This window comes from Rousettus aegyptiacus, unplaced genomic scaffold (genome assembly GCF_014176215.1).
Source record: "Rousettus aegyptiacus isolate mRouAeg1 unplaced genomic scaffold, mRouAeg1.p scaffold_m13_p_1, whole genome shotgun sequence".
Classification (NCBI taxonomy): domain Eukaryota; kingdom Metazoa; phylum Chordata; class Mammalia; order Chiroptera; family Pteropodidae; genus Rousettus; species Rousettus aegyptiacus.
In genome coordinates this window covers 6,741,882-6,766,210 of record NW_023416284.1, presented here as the reverse complement: position 1 = coordinate 6,766,210, position 24,329 = coordinate 6,741,882, and the positions used below count along the sequence as shown (strand labels likewise).

Genomic DNA, 24,329 nt, shown 5'->3' with positions numbered 1-24,329 from the left:
CGGGTGTGGCCGGGGTGGGGGTAGTGCCGGGAGAGGGGGTTTCTCTACATCACCCCTTCCCGGGAGCCCCAACCCTGCCCCCCCCAGGGGCTGTAGGCCTCCTCGCCGCCTTTGAGTGCAGACTGTGCCGGTGCCCTGCATGCTTTTTTCCCTGTTCAAACACATCTCCGAAAGTCGCTGCTCTTTGTATCCCATTTTATGAAGGAGACACTGAGGCCCTGAGCAGTGCATTCCTTTGTCCAAGTCGCTCCGAGAGCCTGTCGGCCTGACCCCAGAGAGATGGTGCTAAATCAGTACCGGGGCATTTCCTTGCATGCCACCAGGCCGGGAGGCGGGCAGCGTGGAGGAGCGCGCTGGACCAGAGAAACCGGACAGAGGCGAAGGCCACGGGAGCACCCAGCCGAGGGAGACCAAGAAGAGTTGGTGGGAAACCCAAAAGCCCTCTGGTCTGCAACCGGGCCCCCGCAGGCTGCTGACGCCCAGCATTCAGAGGGAGCACGCAGAGGGAGGAAAGCAGGCGACGCGGACAGAGAGGGGCTGCTTTGGGGCAGGACGAGGGAGCACAGGGCCGTCGGGGTTACTAGGGTTCAGTACTGGTCCGGGCCTAGTGGGAGGGCGCGGAGCCAACGGCGGTGCCGGTGCCGGAGGGGTCACACCCAGAGCCCCCTCCCCCCGCAACACACCCGAGCGCCCTTGGCATCCTCGAAAGGGGAAGGAGGGCACAGCTGCCAGCTCTGAAACGGGGCTAGGGTGTCTCCAAGGCTTCTTGAACGGTGGCGGACTGGGGTCCCGGGCCTGAGAGACCACCCGGAGACTCAGAGACAGAGAGACAAAGAGAGACCGGGTTTCAGAGGGAGGCTAGCGCCAAGGAGAGTGGGCGAGAGCCGTGGCAGGGAGAGAGCGGCGAGGGCGCGCGGGACGCAGTGGCAGAGCGTGCAAAAGTGAGTGTCCGGCGCAAGGTGGGCGTACGCGGGCGGGGAGCAGAGCCAGGAGCCGAGGGCAGACGCGGCGAGGAGCGGAGGCAGCGGACCAACAGACCCACGGGTCCGAGGGCCGGAAGCGCAGGGAAGAGAGCAGCATCCTCACCTCCAGCCTAGGACCCTCGTGCGCTCCGCCCCTGAGCGCGCCAGGTAACCCACCTTTGTCCCGGCGCGCGGCCAGGTGAGGAAGGAGGGCGGGGCCGGGGGCGGGCCAAGGCCATGCCTTACCTGTCTGGTTGCTGGGGTGGGGGCCGAGGGACGCGGGCCAGAGGGTCCGCGGGAGAGAAAGGCAGCTGAGGCCAGAGCCTCGAAGCAGGGATCGCGCAGAGAGGTGCGCGGGCGGCAGGAGGATGTGCCCAGGCTGCGCTGGGCTGGAGGGAATGGGGCGGGGGCGGGGGCGGGCGGGCGCGCGGGAGGGAAGGGGGCGGGAGCGCAGGGAGGAGGCGGGGGAAGGGTGGTGCGGGGCGGGATCCGGGGCCCCCTGCTGAGGGGCAGCCCGGGGCCGGGCCCCGCGCGCTCCCGGCCGGCGCGCCCTCGCCAGCTGCGCTCGGCGTTCCGGGCCGGCTCCCCAGAGGCCTAGCAGCCGCCGCGGCGAGGGCGCGGGGCAGACAAAGGCGGCAGACAAAGGCGGGCGCAGCCGGGCTGTCGTGCGCGCCCCGGGCGCGGCGGGCCCACTCCTCGCGGTGCGTAGGAGCCGCCTCGGCGCGGCCTGGGGCGCGTGGGACGGGCGGGGCGCGGGCAGCGGCGGCGCATCTGGAGCGGCCCCGCCGGGAGCGGGCGACAAAGGGTCACGGCAGGGGGTCCCTGGCGGACCCCAACAATGGATCGGAGCTGAGCTCTCAGCTGCGCCTGTGCCTCGCCCGGTAGGGGCCGGCGGGTCCCCGAAAGGATTATTCCGCCTAGGCTATCAAATGAGACGGAAGAAATGCCGGGTGCCAGGGAGGCGGGACGCGGCACGGCGGGGCCTTTGCAGCCTCTGAAAGTACATGGAGTGCAGGGCGGGGCTCCAGGAGAGCTCGCCCTGGGATGCAGGGGTCTGGGGTCCTCAAAGCGCTACCTGGTGATATTCTGGGGGTGCTAACGGCCGCACGTGCCCTCAGCCTCCCCGGGAAAGGAAGCGAGACAATCCTATTCAACACACACACACACACACACACACACACACACACACACACACACACACTCTCTCTCTCTCTCTCTCTCTCTCTCTCTCTCTCTCTCTCTCTCTCGCTCCGCCTCTCGCCACGCCCTATCCAGAGTCTGTCTGATGCTTCCCAGCCCGGCCCTGCCTGGATGAAGCCAGCACCCGGGGTTGGCTCATCCATCACCACGCGGGGCGCCGTGTCCTGCCGGCCCTGGGAGTCCGGGAATGCTGCCTTATGGGTCCCGCGGCCCCCATAACTCACGGCGGGGTCAGTGGGGCCACCGGCGCTGCCAAGATCAAAGAGCAGTGGGGCGGGACCGGGAGCGCGCGAAGCCGCAGTCTCGGCTGGAGCCCAGAGCTCAAGCGCGGCTTGCGCTGCGACCGTTTTCTTTTTTCTCCAGAGTATGACATATTATGGCTCAGGGGTTTCAGAGCCGCGCTCCGTAGTCACGCTGAAGGCCTGGGCTCCTCTCCTGCTGCCATTCCCCGTCTGTTCCGGCAAGTCGCTTCACCCCTCTGAGCTCATTATTATCCCTAACTCTCAGGGTGCAAAGATGAAGCGCCATGGCCTGTGTAAGGAGATAATGTTCCTCGGCCCTGGCCCCATAGGAAGCGCTCTAGAAAGATTACCTGCTATCCTTATTGTAATAGTATCAGTCTGATGTGCTTCAGGATGGATTGGTGAAGCGGGTTGGCTGCTTATTCACTAGAAGGTTTGAATCCCCCACCTCAGAAATAAGTCTTGAGCACCTACTATGTGCCAGCTCTGTTCCGGGCACTGGAGCTAAAGTAATGAACATGGAGCAGACTCTGCTCTCATGGAGCTTACATTCTACTGAAGGAGACAGAAGATGAGCAAGCGAACAAATAAATACCTGTATGATATGTCAGGTGGTGATTAGTGCTATGAAAAAACTAATGCGCATTAAGGAGAGAAAACATGAACAGGAAGAGGTGTTTGACATAAGGTTCGCAGGAAAGGCCTCTTTGGTGAGGCAGGTGTTTCACCAAGAAGATGAGGTAATGGGCCATATGGCTGTGGGGAGAACAGTGCTATAGGCCGAAGGAAGGGCCAGTGCATAGGTCGTGAGGCGGGAGAGTGCTTGGTGTGTTTAAGGAAGGACAGCAGGGTGGAGCAGAAGGAGATGAGGTCAGAGAGGATCACGGGAGTGTGCAACGCCACAGTAAGGACTTTGGCTTTGAGGTGGGGTGAGATGGGAGCCGTTGGAAGGTTATGAGCAGAGCAGAGCACATGACTTAGGTTTTAAGACCGATTCACTCTGATTCTTAAAGTTGAGACTAGACTGCCGTGGAGTCAGGACAAAGCAAGGGGACCAGTTTGGAACTGTGGCAGAGAAAGGTGATGGTGGGTCCGGTCTGGGCGGGGGAGAGTGGGAATGATTCTCCTCTTCCAGCATGAAGCTGTGGCTGGGCATTCACTGGGGACTCTGGTTCGAATGCTGCTGCTCTAAGTATCCGCCGGTGGGGGCTCTTTTGCCATGGTTGGACTCTCTGTTCTCCGGGCTCTCCCAGAACGACGCAGTGGGAAAAGGTGGGTGTTAGGGGAGGCCTGGACTCCTATCCCATCCAGGTTATGGTGACTTCGGGCCTCAGGTTCCCCATCGGTAAAATATGGCGTTGAATGGCCAAAGTGGAAACAACTCAAATATTCATCAACTGATAAATTAGTTTTGCGCAGTGGCAATATCGTAGCCAATGAGTTTTATCCTCGATTATTGCTAATTGAAACATCAGCTGATGAATGGATGAACAAAATGTGGTATATTCTTACATAGGGCTGTTATTTGGCCATAAAAAGGAAGGAAGTACAAATACACACGCCAAACTGGGTGAGTCTCGAAAACATTATGCTAAGACATCAAAGGCCACATACTGTACGATTGAGTTGATACGAAATGTTCAGTATAGGCAAGTCCATGGAGACAAGGAGTAGACTAGAGGCTGTGGGGGCTGCGGGGAGGGGAGACTGGGGAGTGACTGCTGATGTGTGTGGGGTTTTCTCTTTGGAGTGATGAAAATGTTCTGGAAGTAGACAGGGGTGATTGATGCACGACCTTGTGAGTATACGAATAACGACAGAACGGAATACTTTAAAACGGTGAACATTATGGTTTATGACGTATGTATTAATAAAACAGTTATTTTTTAAAAGTGGCAGTTGAGCTGGGGCCAGGGTTTTTGCCCTGTGGTCCAGATTAACAGGGCCTGGAAACCCCTGAAATTATGGAAGACATTTAGTGTCTCTGTGGATTTGATAGAGGTTAAATCTAAGAGGAGATGATCTGTAAGGTCTCCCTGACCAAAAAGGGGTCTACAACACGGGGGAGTCAGCTGAACTCCGGGGAGGGAATGGCTAGTTAGGCTCTGCCTGGCTGGAGTGTTGGAAGCGCCCAATGTTACTGGCTACAGGTCAGGGCTTTGCCTTGGGTCTGAGGGCAGCAGGGGACGCCAGAGCCTGGGGCAGTCGTGCAGGTCAGGCCTCAAACCCGAAGGCCTGATGAGGGAGGGGCGGAGCTGTGTGTTGGCTGCAGTCCTTCCTTTAGCCATGTGGGCCATGAGGATCCGTTTTCTCCCTTAGGGCACCTCGGGGGCTGCCTGCTGCCTTGGGAAATGAAAATGGGAATGGAAGTGGGGTTGGGGGGAGTCAGCTAAGGATGTTTTTGATGGGGTTTTTAAAGTGGCTGGTTCCAAGTATTTGCTCTGGGGGCTTAGATCGTGTGCATAGATTTTAATATCATTGTTACAACAGCCATTAATTGTTATTTTATTACCCCTGGGTCGGCTCTGTGGAATTGGTACTACTATTAGCCCATTTTACAGGTGAGAAAACGGAGATTCAGAGGGAAGGGCCAAACAGCGGTGGGAGAGAAACAGCAGGTTGGCTACACGAGTGGGTATGCTGGGTGTGGGGCGCCGTAGTGAGCGCTCCACACCCCTCGCTTCTTTCCTAAAGCAGCTCCTCTCCGCACAACACCGTCTGTAGCCCAAGCCCTGAAATCAGAGGTCTTGGCGCCTCCTCCAGACTGTTTGGCTTCAAATCAAGCAAGTGGCAGCGAGAACCGTCTGCCATTATTTTATTCCTCTATTCTTTCGTTCGTTCGTTGAATAGCGACAACCTGGGTTTGGCCAGGTGCTGAGTGAGGTGCTGGACTAAAAGAATGCATAAGGCTGGGTCTCTGCTTAGGGGTTTTCAACTGACTGAGTCCCTGAGCATTGGGGTATCTGTGGGATTGTCACTAGGCTATATGTGACTCTGTGGCTCCCCCCGCCTCTCTGTGTTTCTGTCCTAGGAACCTTAGGCAGGGGCGGGATCCATGATGTGGCCTGTGATCAGCCAGGTGGCTACGGGAAGGGCTTTGAAAGCATCTTTGGGATCCGGACACTGTTGCCTGCTGTTTTTCTCATTTCACTCATTGTGTGCTTGTTCAAAGAATCCCAGGAACCCTCTTTTGCCCATGCAGGCCTTAGTCTTTGTTGGGCCTTTCTTTGCAAGACCTTCTGGCATCTTGTCTTCTCTTTATTTCAGTTTAAATGTCTCTTGTGATTTTCTCTGTCCCCCCTGCAGACCCTCAGGGACCTGCTCTAGTTGGCCAATAAGCTCTTCCTCCTAAACGTCTGTCCTTCCCTCCCATATGTCCTCCTACGTATTGTCGTTATGGTGAAGAATATGCAAATAACTTTGAAAATCAGTCTCCCAGCAAATGGGTATTCAAAAATGTAATAAATTAACCCCATAATGTAATCTGGGTCCCCCGACCATCCATCATGCTGATGTGATTAAGATATGAAAAACCAGATGCCAAAGAGCCCCGTGGATAGAAATGACTGATGACTTTTTCACGGAGCTCCCCTATGGCCCCCTGCCCCTGCCCATCCCCGGCTTCTTGGCCTCCCTGGAACCTGAGGCCATCAGAGGTTTAGGGAACATCTGTCCAGCCTGCTTATTTCACCAATGAGGAGATGAGGCCTTTCTGGGGTTAGGGGTCAGATCTGTCTCCCACCTGCTTTCCTCTGTTTATGGCTGGCTCTGAATCCAGAGCCCCAAGCCCAGGCATTTTTAGCTATGGATTTCGGCAAGATGGGTACCTCAGTGTCAGACAAGGCTGTGGAGACTTCGGTGTCCCCATTGGAAAAATGTGAGTGTTGCGTTATAAGTCTTCCAAGGTTTCTCTGAAGTTCTTTAGCTCTGTGTGTCAGGTGACATTTGGGTACCTTGTATTGTATCTTTTGAGGGCAGAGAGCTCGGGCTGGGGACCCATGGAAGGAGGAGGCCTGGCATAAGCCCCCATGCTGCTCACATTGTGCTCTGGAGGCCACCCTACAGGGGTAGCTGGCCCTGAGCTTCTCCACCCTAGGCTCCAATCCCAAGGGACCCTTTACAAGGAATTGCCTCCCTAAGACTGCCACTTCCTGTCACCAGTGAAAAAAGCTGCTCGAGCAGCCTCCAGAGAGGCAAAGAAGGACCCTTGCTTCCCCCAGTGGCCAAAGCATCATCATTATTAAATCTCAAGGAGCCAGGGGACACCTCCTACAAGTCAGTGAGCTGCTTGGCTGGCTTCGTGTGAAAATGGTCCTTTCTTGCATGGCATGATGTGAACAGGGTCCCCAAGTCTTGAGAAGTCGTTGTACCCAAAATGCGCTGCCAGGTGCATCAATTCCTGAAATAAATCCTTCATCCTTTTGGGTTAAGTGTTGCAGTTTTATGAAATGCAGACTTTCCTGTGGAACAGCTCGAACCGCTTGTGACAATTCCCACACTTTCTTGGGTATCGGGGCCTCGAGGGAGCTTGTTAAAGGGCCAGTACTATGCTGTGCACCCCTATTGATCTGGCAGGTCAGGGAGGCCAGGGCTCCCAGTCTTTAATGGGCTCCCCAGGGATCCTGATGCAGATTTCCAAGGACTGCTTTTGTGACCTGCTCTGATGACATTCCTGGCTTAATGGGCCAGGTCACTTATTCCCTTCTCTGTCCTCACCGCATTGCAAGTGTGTACATGAAGGTTTGAAGGCATCTATGATGAAGGGGGTGCAGGTCTCCAACATTCCAGGCTAAATCTGTGTGTACTCACAGAGGAACGTGACTAATGAGCTCTTATGTCCCTGGAAGTTCCCTGGCTTCTGGTCCTGATTTGTTTCTCACAGCTCCACAGCCACGTCTCTAGTCTGGTTTCCCACCTGTAAAGTAAAGGGTCTGAAAATAAGTTGAAGTCTTGGAGTCGGACGAAAGTCAGAATTGAGTTTGTACTGCAAATGTATGACTTTGACCAATTAGGGAACATCTCTGTTTTACCATCTATAAAGGGGGTCGGTAAAATGGCTGATTTATTTCCTGTGGTTAATGAGGGAATTAAAGAAATCAGTGCTTGACACATAGTAAGTGCTCGATCCATGTTAGTAATTATTTTAATATTATTTCCAGAGGCCTCTCACCCTTCCAGAGCATTAAAGTGTAGAGCTAGAAGACCCCTTCCCCGCCTCACCCCCAACAGTAGTGAGACTCGGACATTTTACTTCACCCTTCTGAAGCTCCTTTGGCTCATCAGTAAAATGGGGACAATTACAGTAACTGTCCGTGGAATCGTTTTCAAGATTTAGTGATATAATCCACGGACACACTTAGCTCAGTGCCTGGAACACGAATCGACCTTTACTAAGAACCGCTAGGGTTAGGATGCGTGGGCGCAGGAGGGTTTCTCTTCTTGGAAAGTAAAAGTAAGCTGTAGAGGTTCTAGGTGGGGGCGGGGCGTCCCCAGTGCACCTTCCTCCCTTGTCCCCGCCCCGGAGCCGGCGGATTCGCTTTCGGTTGGGCAGCTGAGTTCGGGGCTGGTGACTCCGGAGTTAGCTGTAGATGTCGCTGTCCAAAGTTGCCAGCTGTGACCTCCACCTGGTCCTCACGCAACCCTTTAGCGCGCCTCATAAAGCGAGAAAAATACTCCGGGGAGGAAGATCCGTAGCGATACGACATGGGGACTAAACTGTCCTTCTTCGCGCCCATCCAAAATTGAAAGGCGGCGCGGCACCTTTTCCGCCCACTCGGGCCCAGGGCTTTTCCGAGGGAGGCCAGGCCCCGCCCCTCCCAAGCCCCGCCCCTTGCCCGCTCGGGCGGTGCGCGGAGTGGGCGTGGCCTGCAGCGGGCGCTAGGAGCAGCCGCAGCGCGGCGGACGTCACGGAGCTGCGCCTGGGCCGCGCGTGCAAGTGGTCTTTCAGGTCGGCGGTTTCCCGCGCCGGGGCCAGGCCCCGAGGCGGGAACCGAGGCCGGAACCGGTACCAGGAGAGGGGAGAGCAGCGGAATTCCCTCTGGGAGGTCTACGGCCAGGCAAGGGGGAGAGTCTTATTCCAGCCTAGTTCCGCTTTCCTCGTGTCTCGTTTTAAGCTCCTGGCCCTGCGTATCCAGCTGTTTTCTCTGCAGCCCTTTTGCCCGCAAAGCCCTGGCCTTTCCTACCCCGTGAGACATCGGGTGGGGGGGCGCAGTGGACAAAAGCTGATGGAAGTGCAGCTGATGACCTCGAGCGATGACGTCAGCATGCGGGGTCCCTTCCCAGCTTCGCTGATTATGTGTGCAGGGAGTGTCCTGCCCGGATTCCCCCCAGGCGGAGAGGAGGGTACGCTGCTTGGGCCTTGGGACTAGCCCCACTCCTGTCGCATCCCCTAGGTGGCGGGAAGGATGACCACGCTCACAAGACAGGACCTCAACTTTGGCCAAGGTAAGGAGGCTGGACCTGCTGACCCGGAGTAGAGGGCGAGGGAGGGCCTGGGCCAGCAGTCTTTCCCAAGCGCATCAGATTCCACCCCCTCGCAGTGGTGGCCGATGTCCTCTGCGAATTCCTGGAGGTGGCTGTGCACCTAATCCTCTACGTGCGTGAGGTCTACCCCGTGGGCATCTTCCAGAAGCGTAAGAAGTACAATGTGCCTGTCCAGGTGAGCCCCAAGAGCTTAGTCACCCTCTAATCTCAAAGCGGGTAGAGAGTGGATTTTGAAACTCTCTTCCACCTTCAGGCCCAGCCCCGTCCTTCTCTAGCAGCCTGGCCTTGCCTTTCAGGTCCGGGTAGCAGCTGATAGCCTGACAATCTCCCACCCCTTACTGAAGTGGCTCCTTCCTCCCCTCTGAACTGGGAGTTTCCCTCCAGAAGTTAGGGACCAGGCCCTCGGATTAGAGTTGTATTTTAAAAGAGTTCTTGAGGCTGGTGAATGGTTGGTTTGGGGAGGGCATTCCTGTAAACCTCAGGCACCTTCTCTCTGGGCTCATTTACCCTAATGGTAGATTAAAAGGGAGACAAAGCCATCAGCTACTGTATCCCTAGGCTCCAGAAGTGCGGGCATCTTAGAAGGCACTCAGTAAGCCTTAGAATAATAATTGAATACTGGAAGGTGGTGGGAGCTTAAAGAATGTACAGGGGCAAGGCAGAAAAGACAGCACTGAGCCCCCACTTTGTACTGAGCTTAACTCATTCCTCAGTTTTTCTTTGAGAGCTTCACGGATGAAGTTTATTAAAGCTCAGAGAAGCAATTTACCTGCGGCCACACAGCTTCTTGGTTCCAGATCCTTAACTTTTGAACATTGATTTCTGGATCCTTTCTCCGAAATAGTGTCCATATGCCCAAACACTCACAACTTATGGATTTCTTAGACTCTTGAGAAGCCTGTGGAGTCCACATTAGGAACTCCCAATACTATATTAATTGTTAACGTTGAGACTGAATTTATATGTTCTAATTTCTCCTGCATGGATAATTCAGAGTTCTTAGCCTTATGATAGGAAGTTGGTCCCTTGGGTAGTGACCGCCTAGGGAACTGCTAGGCCTCTCTGCAAAGGCAGACAGGGCCTTGGGCTCCTGGAGGGGGTGTTGGGTGGTTTCCGCATTGGTGCTGCGGGCCTCACCAGCCATCATGCCATTGTGTACAGATGTCCTGTCACCCGGAGCTGAACCAGTATATCCAGGACACGCTGCACTGTGTCAAGCCACTCCTGGAGAAGGTGAGAGTGCCAGGCGCCCCAGCCCACCTCGCCCCAATATGGGATGGAGTGATGCTGGGTCATGTAGGTTCCCATGACTAGCGGCCAGAAGCCTATTCCCTGCACTCCAGAGACCACCCCAGGCCAGGCACAGGGCGCAGGGCATGTGGGCCATGTTCATGGTGTTGGGATCCCCATGGGGCCCAGGCATTCTCTACCCTGAGCTAGTACTAGTCGTGTCTGGGGGTGCTTAGTTGAACTTCTCAAACCTCTGGACTCTCAGAGATCCTTGGCCTTGAGGCTGAGCAGGGATGTGAGTGCGCCCTTTGCAATCCCATCCTCCCTTGGGTAGGAAGGGGTTTTGTGGGTGTGGGGCACCCAGTTCTGGAGCAGGGGATTCCTGTCTTTGCAGAATGATGTGGAGAAAGTGGTGGTGGTAATTTTGGACAAAGAGCACCGCCCAGTGGAAAAATTTGTCTTTGAAATCACCCAGCCCCCGCTGCTGTCCATCAGGTGAGCTGCCTCTCCGCCATCCACCTGCTAACTGGTGTGAGGTCCCTTCACTTTTACCCCTTAAGGCAGCTCTCGAGTGCCTTGGTAAAGGTCCGAAAGTAGAAAGGCCAGGTGTGCCGCTCTAAAGTGGCCTGTTAGTGGCCGAGTCAGAGTTGGCCCCCAAGTGGTGTCTGGACTTGACACAGGTTATGTGGCGAACCCCGCGTCTCATCTGGGAAGCCATAGCACTGGTGAATGGCTAGTCCCAACCTCATCTTATAGATGGAGGAGACATGACATGAGCTATTCAGTGTCACCCAAATGGTGGCAGAAGGCAAGACACAGACCCAATGTCCTGACTTCACAGTCAAGTATGTAGTCTATAGTCAATTTGAAGTTGACCTTGGGCAGGTGTGTTGGCTGGTCAACTGCTGGCTTCCTGTGCTGAGGTCAGGGCAATAGGCTGTTCCCACGTGCCGCGTGGCCTTGGGCAAACCCTTTCCCTTCTGGCTTGTCATCCCGGTTCTCAGACTGGGAGAACATTAGCACATTAGAACCACCTACAGGGGCTCACTGCACCCCTCCCCCACATCCTGGTTTAATGGTGCTCTGCACTAGTTTTAAATTCCCCAGGTGGTTTTTACTGTACAGAGAAGCAGCTGGGCCCTTAGAGGCCAACACTCTCAGAAATATTGGGGGCTGGGAGACAGCTGGGAGCCTCTGAAAACCAGATCCCACAGTTCTGAGCAGGCAGGGGTGCTGCCCATGGCCAGTGCACTGATCACATTGCTTACCCAGAGCCTGTACCCAGTAGGTTCTCATCATGTAAATTACATGATCACAAACCTGTCATTGCTTATCCTGAGCACTCAGTGCTGAGAGGTGGGTGGGGCCATACGCTGGGACTGACAGCTCAGTGGGGTTTCTCCAGGGAGGGGATCCTTGCCCACCAGCTTCAGCATCAGTGCTTGGGGCTTCTTAAACCACTTAGGTTTCCAGTCTAGCTCCCACCTAAGATCTGGCCTGTCCAGTGGAAAAGCCTCGGAATCCACTTTCCTAGTGATTCTGATGCTCTCTGAAGTCTGAGGACCCCAGCTCAGGAGGGGGAGAGGGAAGCAAAGTGAGAGCAGGCCATGGTCAGTCCCCACCCCTCCTCCCCTTGATTTCCTCCCTAGGACTTCCCCTGGATCCTGGCCGATGAGCAGGATGTCCACATGCATGACCCCCGGCTGATACCCCTAAAAACCATGACATCAGACATATTAAAGGTGAGCTGCATGGGGACTGGGCAAGCTTGATTTAGGGTGTGCTGAGGGCTTGCCAGAGAGCCTGTGGACAAGGCCTGGGGGAAATTACCAAGGACCATCTGGCTAAGGCTCCTTCCGTCCGTCCCCTTTCCCTGGACCCGTGGCTGTGGCCATGCGAGCCCACCCTGCCAGGGGCTCGCAGGCCCCCACAAGGTGCCCTGTCCACCTAACGTGGCTGTTTGTTCCTGTCCATCAGATGCAGCTCTATGTGGAAGAACGAGCTCATAAAAGCAGCTGAGGGTGTATCTGCCCCCCACAGACGCCACCATTGTTGGACTTTGGGGGCCCCGAGCCTCAGGCAGCGCCGCGGGGCCACCCTGATTCCAAGTGCTCTTATTGCCTCTATGTCTGGACCGCCCGCCCTCCAGCTCAGGGCTGCTCAGGTCTGGTTACCTTCATGGAGGAAATCCCCCCAGGAGGGCAGGAAGGTCTGGGACCTCGATTTCTCAGCCTCCTGGGGTTCAGCTGGCCAACACTGTCGTCTCTAATACTGTGCTGTGAGTTGTTTCAATAAAGGGGCCCCAAGGGCTGACCTGGGCTGTCACTAACTGGAGTGGGAAGGACAGGTGCAGCCGAATTACCCTGGGGCTAGTTCTTACCAAAGTGCCAGGGACCCCTTTATCTCCCACTCCTACATGCAACCCCAGGCTGGTTTTACAGAAAAAAAATTTATTATGATAATGTCAGAGCTACGTGACAGTAAGTTACTATAAATTGGTGGGTTTTCCCAAGCTTGGAACTGGGCAGGAAGTCCTGAGGCAGGGGCCCTCACTGCCCACATTAGGCTGGCTTGGACAGAGGACGGATAAATGGCTGTCAGATGACAGACTGTCAGAAAGGCCTGTAGAAAGGAGGTGGGGAGGGTGAGTGGGCAACCTCCTACTCCCGCATCATCTCGGGCTGAGCACTGGGGGGCGCTGGGTTTCTGGCTGTCTTAGGGCTGATGATGATGCTGCTGTTGGTGACGCGGGGCCCATACCAGCCTTTCCAATACTGGGTGTCCTTGCCTCCGTGCTGGAAGAGGATGTGGCGGACGCCTGGAGGGTAATCCGAGAAGGTGTGGGAGACCTGGCGAGAGGGGTGAGGAAGTGACCACCAGGACTGGGGAGGGGATGAGATGGGGTGACCACTTCAGTGGAGAGGAGAAAGGAGGAGCCAGGTCCTGCAGTAGAGAACTGTCCAGGCCAGAAGGCAGGAGCTCCAGGCGGTAGAGCTGGGGGCATTGTGGGCCCTGGGAGAAGTGGGAGGCAACAAGCAGGTGAGGCCTCACCTCTCTCCAGCTTGCATCATTCCACTGCTCGATGGTCACAGGTTCGGGCTCGAAGGTGGCCAAGGCAGTATATCTGGCTGAGACTAGGTGTACTTTGATGCGGTAGGTGCAGCCACAGTCTTCTCTGGCGGCGAACCTGGGGAATGATGGGGCTCAGGACTGTGCACCCCAACACAGGGTGGGTGGCCCTGGAGGTGGGCAGGCAGCAGGCCAAGTTGCATTTCCCTGTGCCTTCCTTGAGGCCCGTGATCCATGCTTACTGTGTCCGCAGCAGATCTGTGCTGGGCCTCAGTTACCTCCTGTACAAAAAGGGGCAACCCTTTTGGGTGTCTCCGTGAAAATGTCACCCTAAAAAGCAAAAAGTTCTCTAGAGAGAAAGACTGGGGCGGTCAGAGCTGTGTCACCTGGACATTACAATGGACCAGGCTGAGGATTCAATGGGAGATTCAGGGGTGGCCTGTGAGGTGGGACTACACAGAGCTCACCCTGTGCTCAGCCCTGCTGCCCGCCCCCCTAGCTCTGCACACCCCCAAACCCTACCCCTCCACCCTCAGAGTGGTGGCCCTGAGGCTTGGCTGGACCTGGGGTCCTGCTTCTCCCATGGGCCAGGGCAGAGCCTGTCACAGCTCTACACAGAGGAGAAGCTTGGGGAACTTGTGAGATGAATGGCAGGGGAGGCAAATGAGGCACGTGAGCATCTGCAAGGTCCAGGGAGGCTGGGTCTTGGTTGTCTCTGTTGCTCCAGTGCCTGTTCATGACAACATCTGTAGGCCTCAGTCTCCCCATCTGTAAACTGTGGTTAACGTCTCCTGCTGACATGGGTTGGTGGGGAGGTTGAGAGGTGCTGCTGGATGAGCATGTGCTAGGTCTGTCCCCAATGGGGGCAGTGTCCTTGTCCTAAGACACTACTGGACACAGAGTAGGCGCTGCCTCTAGGCATTCTCAGGAAGAAGAAAGGATGCCGAGTGAGACTCGGGCCCTGGCCGCACTCACCAGTCCTTAACCACGATGTCAGGCCGGAACGTGTCCAGCAGCTCCTCCCAGTAGCCCTCAGCTTTGAGGTCCACCATCTGGGACTTGAGGCATAAGCTGGGGAGCAGAAAGAAAGGCTTGCACTCCTGGGTGTGCTCTGCATGGCCCGACCCAGGTGGGTGGTTCAGGAGACCCAGCAGTGTTCCCTGACCACGGCACGACAGCCACTGGCTGGTTCTGACTCTGGCCCCCACCTCGGCACAGGCCCAAGAGAAATATGCAGGGAGTCTGACCCCCTTGAGACTGGGTGACATCTGATCTGTCGAAAGGCCCCGTCCTCTGGGGCCACAAAGAGGGCACCTCTGTGGACTCACATTTCTGGATTAGGAATAGCCCAAAGACACCCCTGACTTCCCGTAATTGCCCCGTGGGCCCCCGAACTCCTTACATAGATCTCCACCCCCCCCCCCCCACTGCCTGTTAGCCCAGCCACTGAGTTACTCCTGTTCCAGGAAGAAGCAGGCCCTGAGCTGGATTTGGAGCCAGCTCCCTCGAACTTCATAGAGAGACCCTGACTGACATAGGCCTAGGGTTTGGCAAAGTGCCCTGACCTTCTTCCTCGCTCCCCTCCCCCAGCCTGCCAGGTTCAGTTTGTCTTACTCAAAGGATGTGACGAAGTACTTCCTAACTTCAGAGTCACGAAAATCTATCCCATGGTCTTCAGGGAGGCTCTCTACTGCCCATTGGTCCCCTCCATTGAAGTCAATTTGCCAGGAAGTCATATCCTCTAGGAAACAGAAGGCGAGGTGAGCTCCGGTGTAAACGTACAGGCTGGTCCTCCCCACCTGGCCCTGGGAGGGAGGGTGAAAGGCAGGGTTCAGGCTGAGATCTCAAGGTGCGCACCCGACTAGGCCTCGCAGCGCCCCTACAAGCTCCAGCTCTGATCCGGGACCCTCTCCCTCCCACTTTGTCCTTGACTAGCTTGGCTCCTTTCATGAAGCTGGAAGAAAGTATTACCAAAAATCCGAAACCAACCTTTCCTCACTTCCATGTTGCCAAGGGGCTCTCGGAAATACCCAAGTTTCAGTTCTCAAAACATTAAATTATGAGGTGCCCGAGATGGTACTTCTGCTCTTAATGGCTAATGTGAGTTTGTCCCAACTCAGACGGCTTACTGGATGACTGACATCTCCCCGACGCGCTAACCAAGTAACAGATCTGAGGGGGTCGAGGACCAACCTACAGGTTTGCTGGTGGTCGTGGGAACTGCTGCCCGGGACAGGAGGGAGGATAACTGGGAGAACGGGCTCCCTCTGGTTGGTGGCGTGTGGTCACCCCACCTCCACGGAAGGAACCCCACCAGGCTGGCTAGGCAGGTTCTGGTCTCCCCCTTCACACTGAGCTGAGGAGACCTTAGAAAACAATCTTTCTCACCAAAGCTTTCCAGGGGAGCTTTTCCAAATTACTCCCTTGTTCCTTCTACCAGGAACTCACATCTATTGACCAGGCGCCTGGGGTCCCCCCAGTAGACAACCAGAGCAGTAAAACAGAAATGCATGAGCTGAGCTGCACCGAGAGTAGTCCCAGGGAGAGCTAAGCGAGGCTGGGCTGAGTGCTGCTGGGCCCAGGGCCCGAGGCGAGGCTGAAGATTGGCTCTGTAGGGCTGCGTAAGCTGAGCTGGCGCACGGCTGGGCAGTTGAGTAGAATCTGGGGCAGGTGGAGAGATTGAGTGTCTGAGGCGCTGTCTATGGGGCCCCTAAGAGGGGCCTTCAGGAAATTTGGGGACTAATGCTCCCCATCTATAAAATGGAGCCAGTCCCACTTAATTTAGCCAACTCCTGGGGTCCACATGAGGATAGTGAGATTAGACATGAAGGGATCTAAGCGTACACATTGTGCTTCTTAACCAACTGCTCCTGTAGCCCCAACAAGAAGTACTGTGCCTGGTACGTAGTAGGTGCTCACAAAGGGAAAAAACCCTGGCAAATACAACAGGATATTTTGAGCTAAACAGGTGTCAAATTATGTGATTGCAACCACCTTTCAAAATCCTCATTTTCTTCATCTGTTTATATTTGTGAAGACCTCAGAGTAGTGCCTGACACAAGGGAAGCCCTCCATAAACATTAGGCTGCTTGGACAGAACTAAACAGGTAAAGGTGGACCTTCAGTTTGTTCATTCAATGTTTCTTGAGCACCTGCTATATGAAGGCATCACTGTACACTGGGTGGAGAGAGGCAAGCAAGATCCATTAGGCCCCTGGAACTTGAAGTTTCTGGCAGAGGGAAAAAAAAAAAAAGTAAAGAGGTAATTACAGGTTCTGAAAAGTGCTATGAAGGAACTGAGTGGGGGTGACATGATAGAGGCAGACAGCACTTTTTTTAGATGGACCAGGGCAGGTCTCTGAATTGAGAACTCAAGAATGAGGAGGATCCAAGGGCGCACGATGGGTATGAGGGTTTGAGGAAATATCCCAGCTAGCGTGGGAATGGCAAGTGCAAAGGCCCTGAGGTTCCGGGAAGGGAGGGAAGCAGCCCACCTTCGGCACATGGGTTGCGTAGGAGGTTCCTGCGGAGGCTGCACAGAAAGAAGAAGATCTTCCAGTCGGCCACAGGCTCATTCCAGCCCTCGGTGATGAAGCCCTCCCTTAGGCACTTGCGTTTCCAGAGGGTTGCGACATCAATGAGGTCACGCCAGAGGCTGCAGACCCGGCGGCAGCGCAGCAGGTGGCGGGCGGGCACGTGCATGAATACCTCCAGCAGGAGGATGTTCTCTGGCAGCTCATTGATGCTGACCAGGGCCATGGCTGGGGTGGGTGGGGTGCACACACAGGCCTGTGGGAGGCAACCGTGGTTATGAACCCTGACCAAGGAGGTGGGCCCCTCATATTCCCAGGGATGTGGACCAGGGAACGCTCATCCTGCTTTTCCGAAACTAGAGGCGTTAGACCGGAAGCATTGTGAGCATCCTTCCAGTACATAGCAGGCCCTTAACATGCAGGGTGGTCGCATATCACACACATCTGAAAGAGTGCAAAAGAAGTATTAAAGTCTTTAGGGACTGATTTTTTGAGGCCTCTTCCGTTAAAAAAGTAGTTGCTTAATTTTAAGTCGGTAAGCCTGGTGAACACTACGTTTTTGCTGAGCCCACACTGCTGACTGTGAGCTCTGTTAGGTGACATTGTAATGCTGGGAATTCACTCTTACAATATAAAATCTTAAATAATAATAATAATAATAATAATAATAATAATATAAAATCATTATTACACTCCCAGACTAGGTCACAACTTCATTAAGTGGTGGGGCTGGTGCTGAGGAACCAACTCCCTCTCCCCAAATTGCTTACTTTGGCCTGGAAGCCAGATATACAACATTCCAGTGAGGAGCACCTCATCGCCCAACTTACACACGCAGTTCTAGGGTGGGTTTCAGGCCAGAGCCCACTCTGAAATGCCCCGATACCGACAAGCAGATGGAGCGCCCCCGAGCAAGACCACCGGGGTTTGAATCCTGGCCTGCAGTGACTGGGAAGCTGTAAAAATGCGGGGCTACTTGTCCCAACTTCAGAAGGGCGGGGCGGGGCTGAGAGGGTACAAGTAAAGCATTTAGTGCGGGGCATCATTTAACAACACTTCTGCCATTAAAGCAAAAGCAAAGTAGTCGTAGAGCTGACAACACTTGCCATTAAAGCAAAAGCAAAGCCAATGTAGTCATAGCGCTCCTTGTCCCCAGGAACACCTTCCTCCCTCTGCATCTGAACTGCTCAGGGTTTTGAAGAATGTCCCAGCCTGCCACCACTCACTGCGTCCTGAATCTTGCCTGGGGGAGTCTGGTAATCCAGATCTCTAAACAGATCCCACAGGTGGGTGAGGGGAAGGAAGGACATTCTCCATAGAGACCGGGGGAAAGAAGCAGTTCATAGTGTTCTTAAAGCTCCTATCCTGGAAAAAATGAGGGTGGGCACACTACTCTGGCTCCTGCCCAGGGAAGAGCATTTTAGCATGGCAGAGAAAAAGGAATAAACGGTAACATAAGATGACAAAAGATGTGTATGGGAAATATTGTGATAGAAAAACAAAAGAAGAAAAAACTCCGTGTGACCAGGTCTTCTGAATTTTTCAGAACGAACGCTAATTTTTTTAAAATGTGAAACCCGTCAATTTTTAAACGTTGGCAACTTCTAAAAACACGAGGCAAAAGTCGCTGGGCTCTGAGTGAGGGAGGAACAGCTCCTCCCGGGGGCCGGGGGGTCTAATGATTCGTCTTTGGCTCTAGTCGCCTGTTTTCCCTCCCTCAACCCTTAGTTCCTGCCCTTCGTGGGCCTAGCATGAAGCCTGACTGCGCAGGGGTTGGGTGGGGTGAAGCCCATTCCGGGGCATTTGGGGTGGAACCATCCACGCCGGCCCTAACATCCCACCTCGCACTCGGTGGGCTTCCCGTGCGCCCGGCCCGCAGCCCGCCCCACCCGGGATCCCCAACCCCCACAGTCCCCGGACGCCCATTCCGCCGAGACAGGGTCCGCGAGCTCAGCCGAAGCCCCGGGTGCCCCGCCACCCCGCACTCGCACCTGTCGCCTCCGTGCCCGTCTCCTCACCCGGCAGCGATCGGGGCGCCGAGGGGGGCTCCCGTCCGCGACTGAATCCCCGCGTAGGCTTGTACCCGGCGGTGTCACCGACGCCTCCGCTACCGCCAAGCCCTGCGCCGGCGCAGGACGCCGCACCCCACCCCTCCGCCCTCGGGCTCAGCGGGCTTGTGAGCTTGGCCTCGCGGGGCGGACGGCGGGCCACGGGAAAGGGGGTCTGCAGGAGGACCTCGTTTCCCCGACGCGTCTTCCCCGCCAGGCGGCTCGGTGGCCGGGACCCATCCCTTCTGTTCGCTTCCTTCTGCCTCCGGGAAAGCCCCAGGCTCCTCCTAACCAAGCACCCGCCCCTGCAAGGACCACTTCTCCTAGCTCAGTCCGTACCCCGGAAGAGGAAGGAACCTACCTGGAGGGTGATTGCTAAGAGTGAAAGTGGCTTCCCCGGCTCCTAACTTCCCCAGGGCTTGACCAAGGCACGCTTTAATTTACTTAAAGGTAAAAATCTGTGTATTTTTCTTGGCATTAAATTCATTAATTTCTTTCCTCATTCAACAAGTAATAATCAAGTATCTGGTTGGTACTTCGGGCCACTAAAACGTGCTGTGCATGCTGTGCATTGCACAGGGTGCCTGGCTCAGGTTACATTAACTCGTTGGGGAGTATCCTCTCCAAGGAAGGGTGTGTGTCCTTTGCTAACTTGCCATACAGCTAGTGAGTGGTGGTCCCTGCCCTGGCTGAGGCCCTAATCTAGCTCACTGTTGAATGAGATAATTATATTTAAACAGTATTTGTTGTATACCGACTGTGTGCCAGGCACCGTTCTAAATGCCTTGGCTTCATTTAATGTCAGCAAAGCTCTTGGAAACACCGGTAAGAAGTGCCTGGTATGATGAAAGGAGCTGAACACACAGCTGGTACTTGGACCTGCAGTCTGGCTTGGCTGCAAACCTGCAGGCAGAGAGGGAGGGCCCAATAGGGCCTTGGAGATGGGGGGCAGGGTGGGAGTGGGGTGCCTGAGTGGCAGGCCCCTCCTCCAGTCCCTGGCCCCAGGCACTCACCAGTCCTTGACCTTGATGTCCGGCCGTGTGGTGTCCATCAGCTCCTCCCAATACCCTTCAGCCTTGAGGTCCACCACCTGGGACTTGAGGCAGGTGCTGGGGGTGGGTGGAGGGTGGGAGGGGCTGGGGCTCACCACTAGGGCACTGGAGGCTAGGACTGCCCTCGCAGAGCAGGAGAGATCCCAGGGTGCAGTGACTTGGGATTCCCCCCACCCCAAGACCCCTCGACCTTGGATCTTACTAATAAGAAGTCACGAAGTATTTCTTGACCTGGTCATTGGGGAATTCCTTCCTCTGGTCTCCAGAGAGGTCCTCCACCTTCCACTCATCACCCCCGTTCACGTCCAGGCTCCAGAACTCAAAGCCCTCTGGCAGGAAAGCAGAGTTCACATGAGAGGGAAGCCCCCAGCGGTCGCCTTCTCCTGAGGGCCCCTTCTTCCCTGGATCTTAGCAGTGGAAGACTGTGGATCAATAGCGTCCCCCGTATTAGGTGCTTTCTGTGTGTCAGGTACCATGGTCAGTGACTTCTACCGTGAATCCTGAGACATGTGATGATATGAACGACCAGACCCTTTCATTGATGGAGAACGCGCGGACACTGGCCAGAGCTGGGGCTAGTCCTCGCTCTACCAACAGTGGGCTCTGTGACCTTAGGCAAGGTGCTTTCTCTCTTTGAGCCTTGGCTTTGTCCTCTGGAAATGAGTCAAGAACAGGGACTGGCAAACTTTTTCCGTAAAGGTCAAAATATTTTAGGTTTTATGGACTACATATTTTCTCTATCGCATAGGTTTTTTTTTTTTTTCTTTATAACGCTATAAAACTGTGAAAACTATTTTTAGCTCCTTGGCTAAGTACCTTGACAGTGTGTGTGTGATGGGAGCACACTGGACCCGCCCTGTACCTCACCTTCAGCACATGGGTTGTGCAGGAGAGTCCTGTGGAGACTTCGTAGGAAGTAGAAGATCTTCCAGTCGGCCACAGGCTGGTGCCAGTCCTCGGTGATGAAGCCCTCCCGTAGGCACTTGCGTTTCCAGAGGGTCACAAGGTCGATGAGGTCGCGCCAGAGGCTGCAGACCAGGCGGCAGCGCAGCAGCAGCTGGCGGGCGGGCACGTGCGTGAACAGCTCCAGCAGGATGTTCTCAGGCAGCTCGTTGATGTTTCCCACGGCCATGGCTCCTGGCTTCCCTACACTCTCCTGTGATTATTGAAAAACGCAGCTACAGACCCGGCCCTGTCCCCAAGACCTGGTATTTGCCGCACCCCATGGTGGTGGAGGTTCCCACCCCAGGTCTTCCCTTTACTGTGTCAGGAAAGTCGCTGTGCCTTTCTGAGCCTCAGCTTCCTCCTCTGTAAAATGGGGCGAGGACAGGACCAACCGCAACAACCAGTTTTATTGGCTGCGTCGAATATGGCTTGAAGGAAGGCTCCGTGGGCAGTGGAAGGGGCCATGGCTTTGCAATTTGCCTTGTGTCTCAGTCAATCCCCAAAGGGCAGGCGAAGCTGTCACTTTCCCATGAGGCTTGGCCCTTGTGTCTGCTGATCCTCAGCACATTCCCGGTAGGCCTGGGAGCCACTCTTGGCATTGCCAGAAAAATCACGTAAAGGCAGCCCCGTGGGAACGGCCAGCGTCTCTGGGACATGGCTGTCAGAGTCTGAAGGAGGAATGCAGGAGGGCACAGGTGACCGTCCCGCAGCTATTGGTTTCATTTGGCCCCTGGCTCACTTCTCCCCCAACGAGGTATATTTTTAAAACTCGTGAACCTGTTATCACAAAGCCAGCCACACCTCCAGCTCTGCCTCAGTGCCTGGAATCCGATCATGCTGCCTCGTGCTGAGTCCAGAGCAGTGAAGGAAAAGTTGCTATCCCCATTTTACAGAGGAAGAAATCAAGGCAGAGACCGGAAGGATCTTTTCTAAGGCCATGAAGATGGTGAGAAGTGGAGCGGGCCTTTTGTCACCAGGTGCATTCCCACGGTCGGTAGGACTGAGAACCGGTCTCGGGCCCGGGTGCACATTAGTGTCACCTGGAGAGCTCTGAAAACGCATGAAGCCCAGACACAACTCAGGCCGATATAACCAGAATCTTTGCACGTGGGCCCCGGGGCATCGGTGCCTTTAAATGTTCCCCAGATTATGATAATGTGCAGCCAAAGTTGAGACTAGCAGGCTGGAGCCGGGATCTGCAAACTGTGGCCTATGGGCCAATTCCAACCCACTGGCTATTTTTGCGTAGCCTACAAGGTAAGAGAGGTTTTTTACATTTTTAAATGTGTTTTGGAAAATACAGAAAAGAACAATGTGACATACAAAAATTATATGAAATTCAAATCTCAGTGTCCATAAATAGTTTTATCAGAATACAGCCTAAAATAGTTAGCTGGCCCTTTATGGTAAAGTTTGCTGAACCTGGGTTAGAGGAAACTGGCTTCTGTACCAGCAGAAGGAATTTAAGATAGATCTAAGGAAGAACTTCCTGCCAGAGAAGTTTGTTAAACACTGAGGGGACTTTGGGGCCCCTAACTCTGGAGTTAAGAGGATTCCATTCCCGCCCCCCTTTGCACATGCCAAATGGAGGTGGCTGGGCAAACAGATAGATAGGCGCTGAATTTGCAACCATAGAACTCTCCTGTGGGGCCTTTCAGCTTTGTCCTGACTTTGTTTCCCATTGCTGATGTCCAGGGCCATCTCACTGCTGCCCCTCCCCCCAGACATAAGCCATGCTGGGGTCCTGCCTGCAGCCGCGTCCTCGAGCTAGACCACAATCTCCCATCACACAGCATGGGCGTGGTATGCTCTCAAAAGGACAAAACTACCTGCAGATTTGATTTCCAAAGAGAAGGCTTTGATCTCTTTCGGGTCCCCTGCCCCGTCCCTACCCCCAAGATTCCCATGCCCTTTGAACTTGAATAGGAAAAAAGAGCAAGCGTATTTGGTTTCTCCTAGATCTGTTTGCCTTCCTTGGTGCCAGACCCCTGACCCCAACTGATTTTCCCAAGGGAGTAAACAGCCCTGGAATCCTGTGGGCGTGGCCCCTCCCTCTGGCAGGTGTCTAGGCTGGTGTCTAGACAGGTGAGGAATTTGGATGGGGAAGGCGTTTGTCATTTGCAACCTGGTTTGCTCTGAACCAGAGGGTTGGGCAAGAGTGAGATGCCAGGGGAGGGGACTGAAGTGGCTCTCCTGGGGTGGCCCCTAGAGCCAGCTCTGCTGGGACAGACGTGATGGGTGGGCATCATGAGTCTGGCTTGTGGGGGGCAGTTAGCTTCAACAGCACCTCATCTCAGCAGTGCCCCGACTCCTCACTGGGCTCAGAAGTTGGGAGTGGGGATTCTGACACAGTCTTCTGGGGGGGCCTGGGAACCACTGAGGTAGAACAAAGGGGGTGCACATGGGCGACGTGTGTGTTTTTAGAGTCTATGCTTTCATGACATTCTCCAAGGGCATAAACTATAAAAGCCAAAGAAACCCTGGGGTGGAAGCTGTCAGCGCAACTCCAAAGTGCACGTCCCAGGGCCACAGGAATCTAAGGAACACGTCATATCTCAGAATGCCAGCTCCCAGGGGGCAGGGGCCCACGTGCCCAAATCATGGCTTACAAGCAAGTGGGAGCTTAATGCAAGTTTTGTTTTGTTTTAAAGATGATACCTTTTTCCAGGGGAGGAAGAGAGCAGTCAGCCATCGCAGCCTCTCCCCAGCGAAAGGAATACCAGGGAACACGTCACTGTCACTGAAAGCCTTAGAGAGCCTGGAGTAAGTCCTTGGCAGTGGAGGAGCAAGCTAGGGTGCTCCAGGGACCCGCAGCATAAGCAGGCTCAGGGAGCCTGTTGGAACGGCAGAATCGACTGAATTGGAATCTGTGTTTTCACCAGACCTCCAGCAGCAACAGGAGAGCAAGGAACAGCATGGGGGTGGTGTGGGGGGCGGGCCCGGCCGGGGGCTCCTCCCTGCAAGAAAAAAAAAGCAGTCCGTGAGGCGCTAGCTCAGCAGCTTCCCTCTGTTTCCCGCTCCATTTCCTGCTGTCAGCTCTGGCGGAGGCCAGCGTGGAGTGGGAGGCGCCTGGAGTCAGACGAGCCGGGATGTGAATCCTGGCTCCAGCGCTTAATAGCTGTGTGACCCTGAGCAAGTCCATGAACCTCTCTGGGCTTCAGCCCCACATCTGAAACATGAGTATGTTTGTTTCAGTATCATGTATCGGGCATTTACTAAGCTAGGCCTAGAGCTTCATATGATCTAATTCAGCCCTCTGAGGTGAACAATAATTTTCAGATAATAGTAGCAGAAATGGCTCAACATTGGGACAAAGACTCGGGGGATCTGCCCAAGGTTACGCAGTAGAGTAAGTGGTAGAACTGGAATTTGCACCCATGGCCGTCTGACTGCAACTCATGCTACACTCAGTGACCAGTCCCGGTGCAGATGCTGTGACTGTCAGGGATGACACATGCTGGGGGTCTGAACTCGGAGCCAGGTGCAAGAAGGGCCCCAGAAACTTGTGGGTTCTACAATTCGTTCAACGCTGCTCTTGATTCAAGCGGGGGCCTCATCCCTTATA

The 24,329-nt window shown here is 54.9% G+C and overlaps 3 protein-coding genes across 9 annotated transcripts in view; 1 reads left to right on the top strand and 2 right to left on the bottom strand.

The window, feature by feature from the left end:
• The window catches only part of DRAXIN (dorsal inhibitory axon guidance protein), a 28,055-nt gene extending 19,457 nt beyond the window's left edge, over nucleotides 1-8,598 (bottom strand). The window contains exons 1-3 of the mRNA XM_036236733.1: nucleotides 8,587-8,598; nucleotides 8,239-8,450; nucleotides 2,387-2,519 (exon numbers count right to left, since the gene is read on the bottom strand). Coding sequence (XP_036092626.1) covers nucleotides 2,387-2,519; nucleotides 8,239-8,450; nucleotides 8,587-8,598 — 357 coding nt within the window. The remainder of the gene's footprint in view (nucleotides 1-2,386; nucleotides 2,520-8,238; nucleotides 8,451-8,586) is intronic.
• Nucleotides 1,640-12,430, top strand: LOC107513122 (mitotic spindle assembly checkpoint protein MAD2B-like). 5 transcript variants are annotated; one of them, XM_036228714.1, is made up of 7 exons: nucleotides 1,640-1,663; nucleotides 8,797-8,848; nucleotides 8,944-9,062; nucleotides 10,049-10,120; nucleotides 10,512-10,612; nucleotides 11,767-11,859; nucleotides 12,095-12,430. In XM_036228714.1, the coding sequence occupies exons 2-6, from the start codon at nucleotides 8,809-8,811 to the stop codon at nucleotides 11,822-11,824; spliced, it is 390 nt and encodes a 129-aa protein (XP_036084607.1). In that variant the 5' UTR covers nucleotides 1,640-1,663; nucleotides 8,797-8,808; the 3' UTR covers nucleotides 11,825-11,859; nucleotides 12,095-12,430. The 5 variants fall into 5 exon arrangements, with proteins under 5 accessions (XP_036084607.1, XP_016004902.1, XP_016004900.1 ...); XM_016149416.2 differs by lacking the exon at nucleotides 1,640-1,663 and adding an exon at nucleotides 8,291-8,530; XM_016149414.2 differs by lacking the exon at nucleotides 1,640-1,663 and adding an exon at nucleotides 8,333-8,460.
• LOC107513116 (F-box only protein 6-like) lies at nucleotides 11,861-23,662 on the bottom strand. Of its 3 annotated transcripts, XM_016149399.2 has the most exons (8): nucleotides 23,423-23,655; nucleotides 20,687-20,975; nucleotides 20,051-20,148; nucleotides 16,681-16,975; nucleotides 14,801-14,927; nucleotides 14,162-14,257; nucleotides 13,169-13,304; nucleotides 11,861-12,966 (listed from the first exon to the last, which is right to left on the bottom strand). In XM_016149399.2, the coding sequence occupies exons 2-8, from the start codon at nucleotides 20,949-20,951 to the stop codon at nucleotides 12,778-12,780; spliced, it is 1,206 nt and encodes a 401-aa protein (XP_016004885.2). In that variant the 5' UTR covers nucleotides 20,952-20,975; nucleotides 23,423-23,655; the 3' UTR covers nucleotides 11,861-12,777. The 3 variants fall into 3 exon arrangements, with proteins under 3 accessions (XP_016004885.2, XP_036084573.1, XP_036084581.1); XM_036228680.1 differs by having other exon boundaries at nucleotides 11,861-13,304; nucleotides 23,423-23,662; XM_036228688.1 differs by lacking the exons at nucleotides 20,051-20,148; nucleotides 20,687-20,975; nucleotides 23,423-23,655 and adding an exon at nucleotides 17,946-18,641.
• Nucleotides 23,663-24,329: the final 667 nt, after the last annotated feature.

Excerpts from the sequence above, each read along its gene's own strand:
- LOC107513122 (XM_036228714.1), top strand. The coding sequence starts at position 8,809 with ATGACCACGCTCACAAGACAGGACCTCAACTTTGGCCAAG. Across the intron at positions 8,849-8,943 it reads GGACCTCAACTTTGGCCAAG|TGGTGGCCGATGTCCTCTGC; the intron begins GTAAGGAGGCTG and ends ACCCCCTCGCAG. Across the intron at positions 10,121-10,511 it reads TCAAGCCACTCCTGGAGAAG|AATGATGTGGAGAAAGTGGT; the intron begins GTGAGAGTGCCA and ends CTGTCTTTGCAG.
- LOC107513116 (XM_036228680.1), bottom strand. The coding sequence starts at position 20,951 with ATGGCCGTGGGAAACATCAACGAGCTGCCTGAGAACATCCTGCTGGAG. Across the intron at positions 14,258-14,800 it reads TACTTCGTCACATCCTTTGA|CTTATGCCTCAAGTCCCAGA; the intron begins GTAAGACAAACT and ends TCTGCTCCCCAG. Across the intron at positions 13,305-14,161 it reads GACATCGTGGTTAAGGACTG|GTTCGCCGCCAGAGAAGACT; the intron begins GTGAGTGCGGCC and ends ATCATTCCCCAG.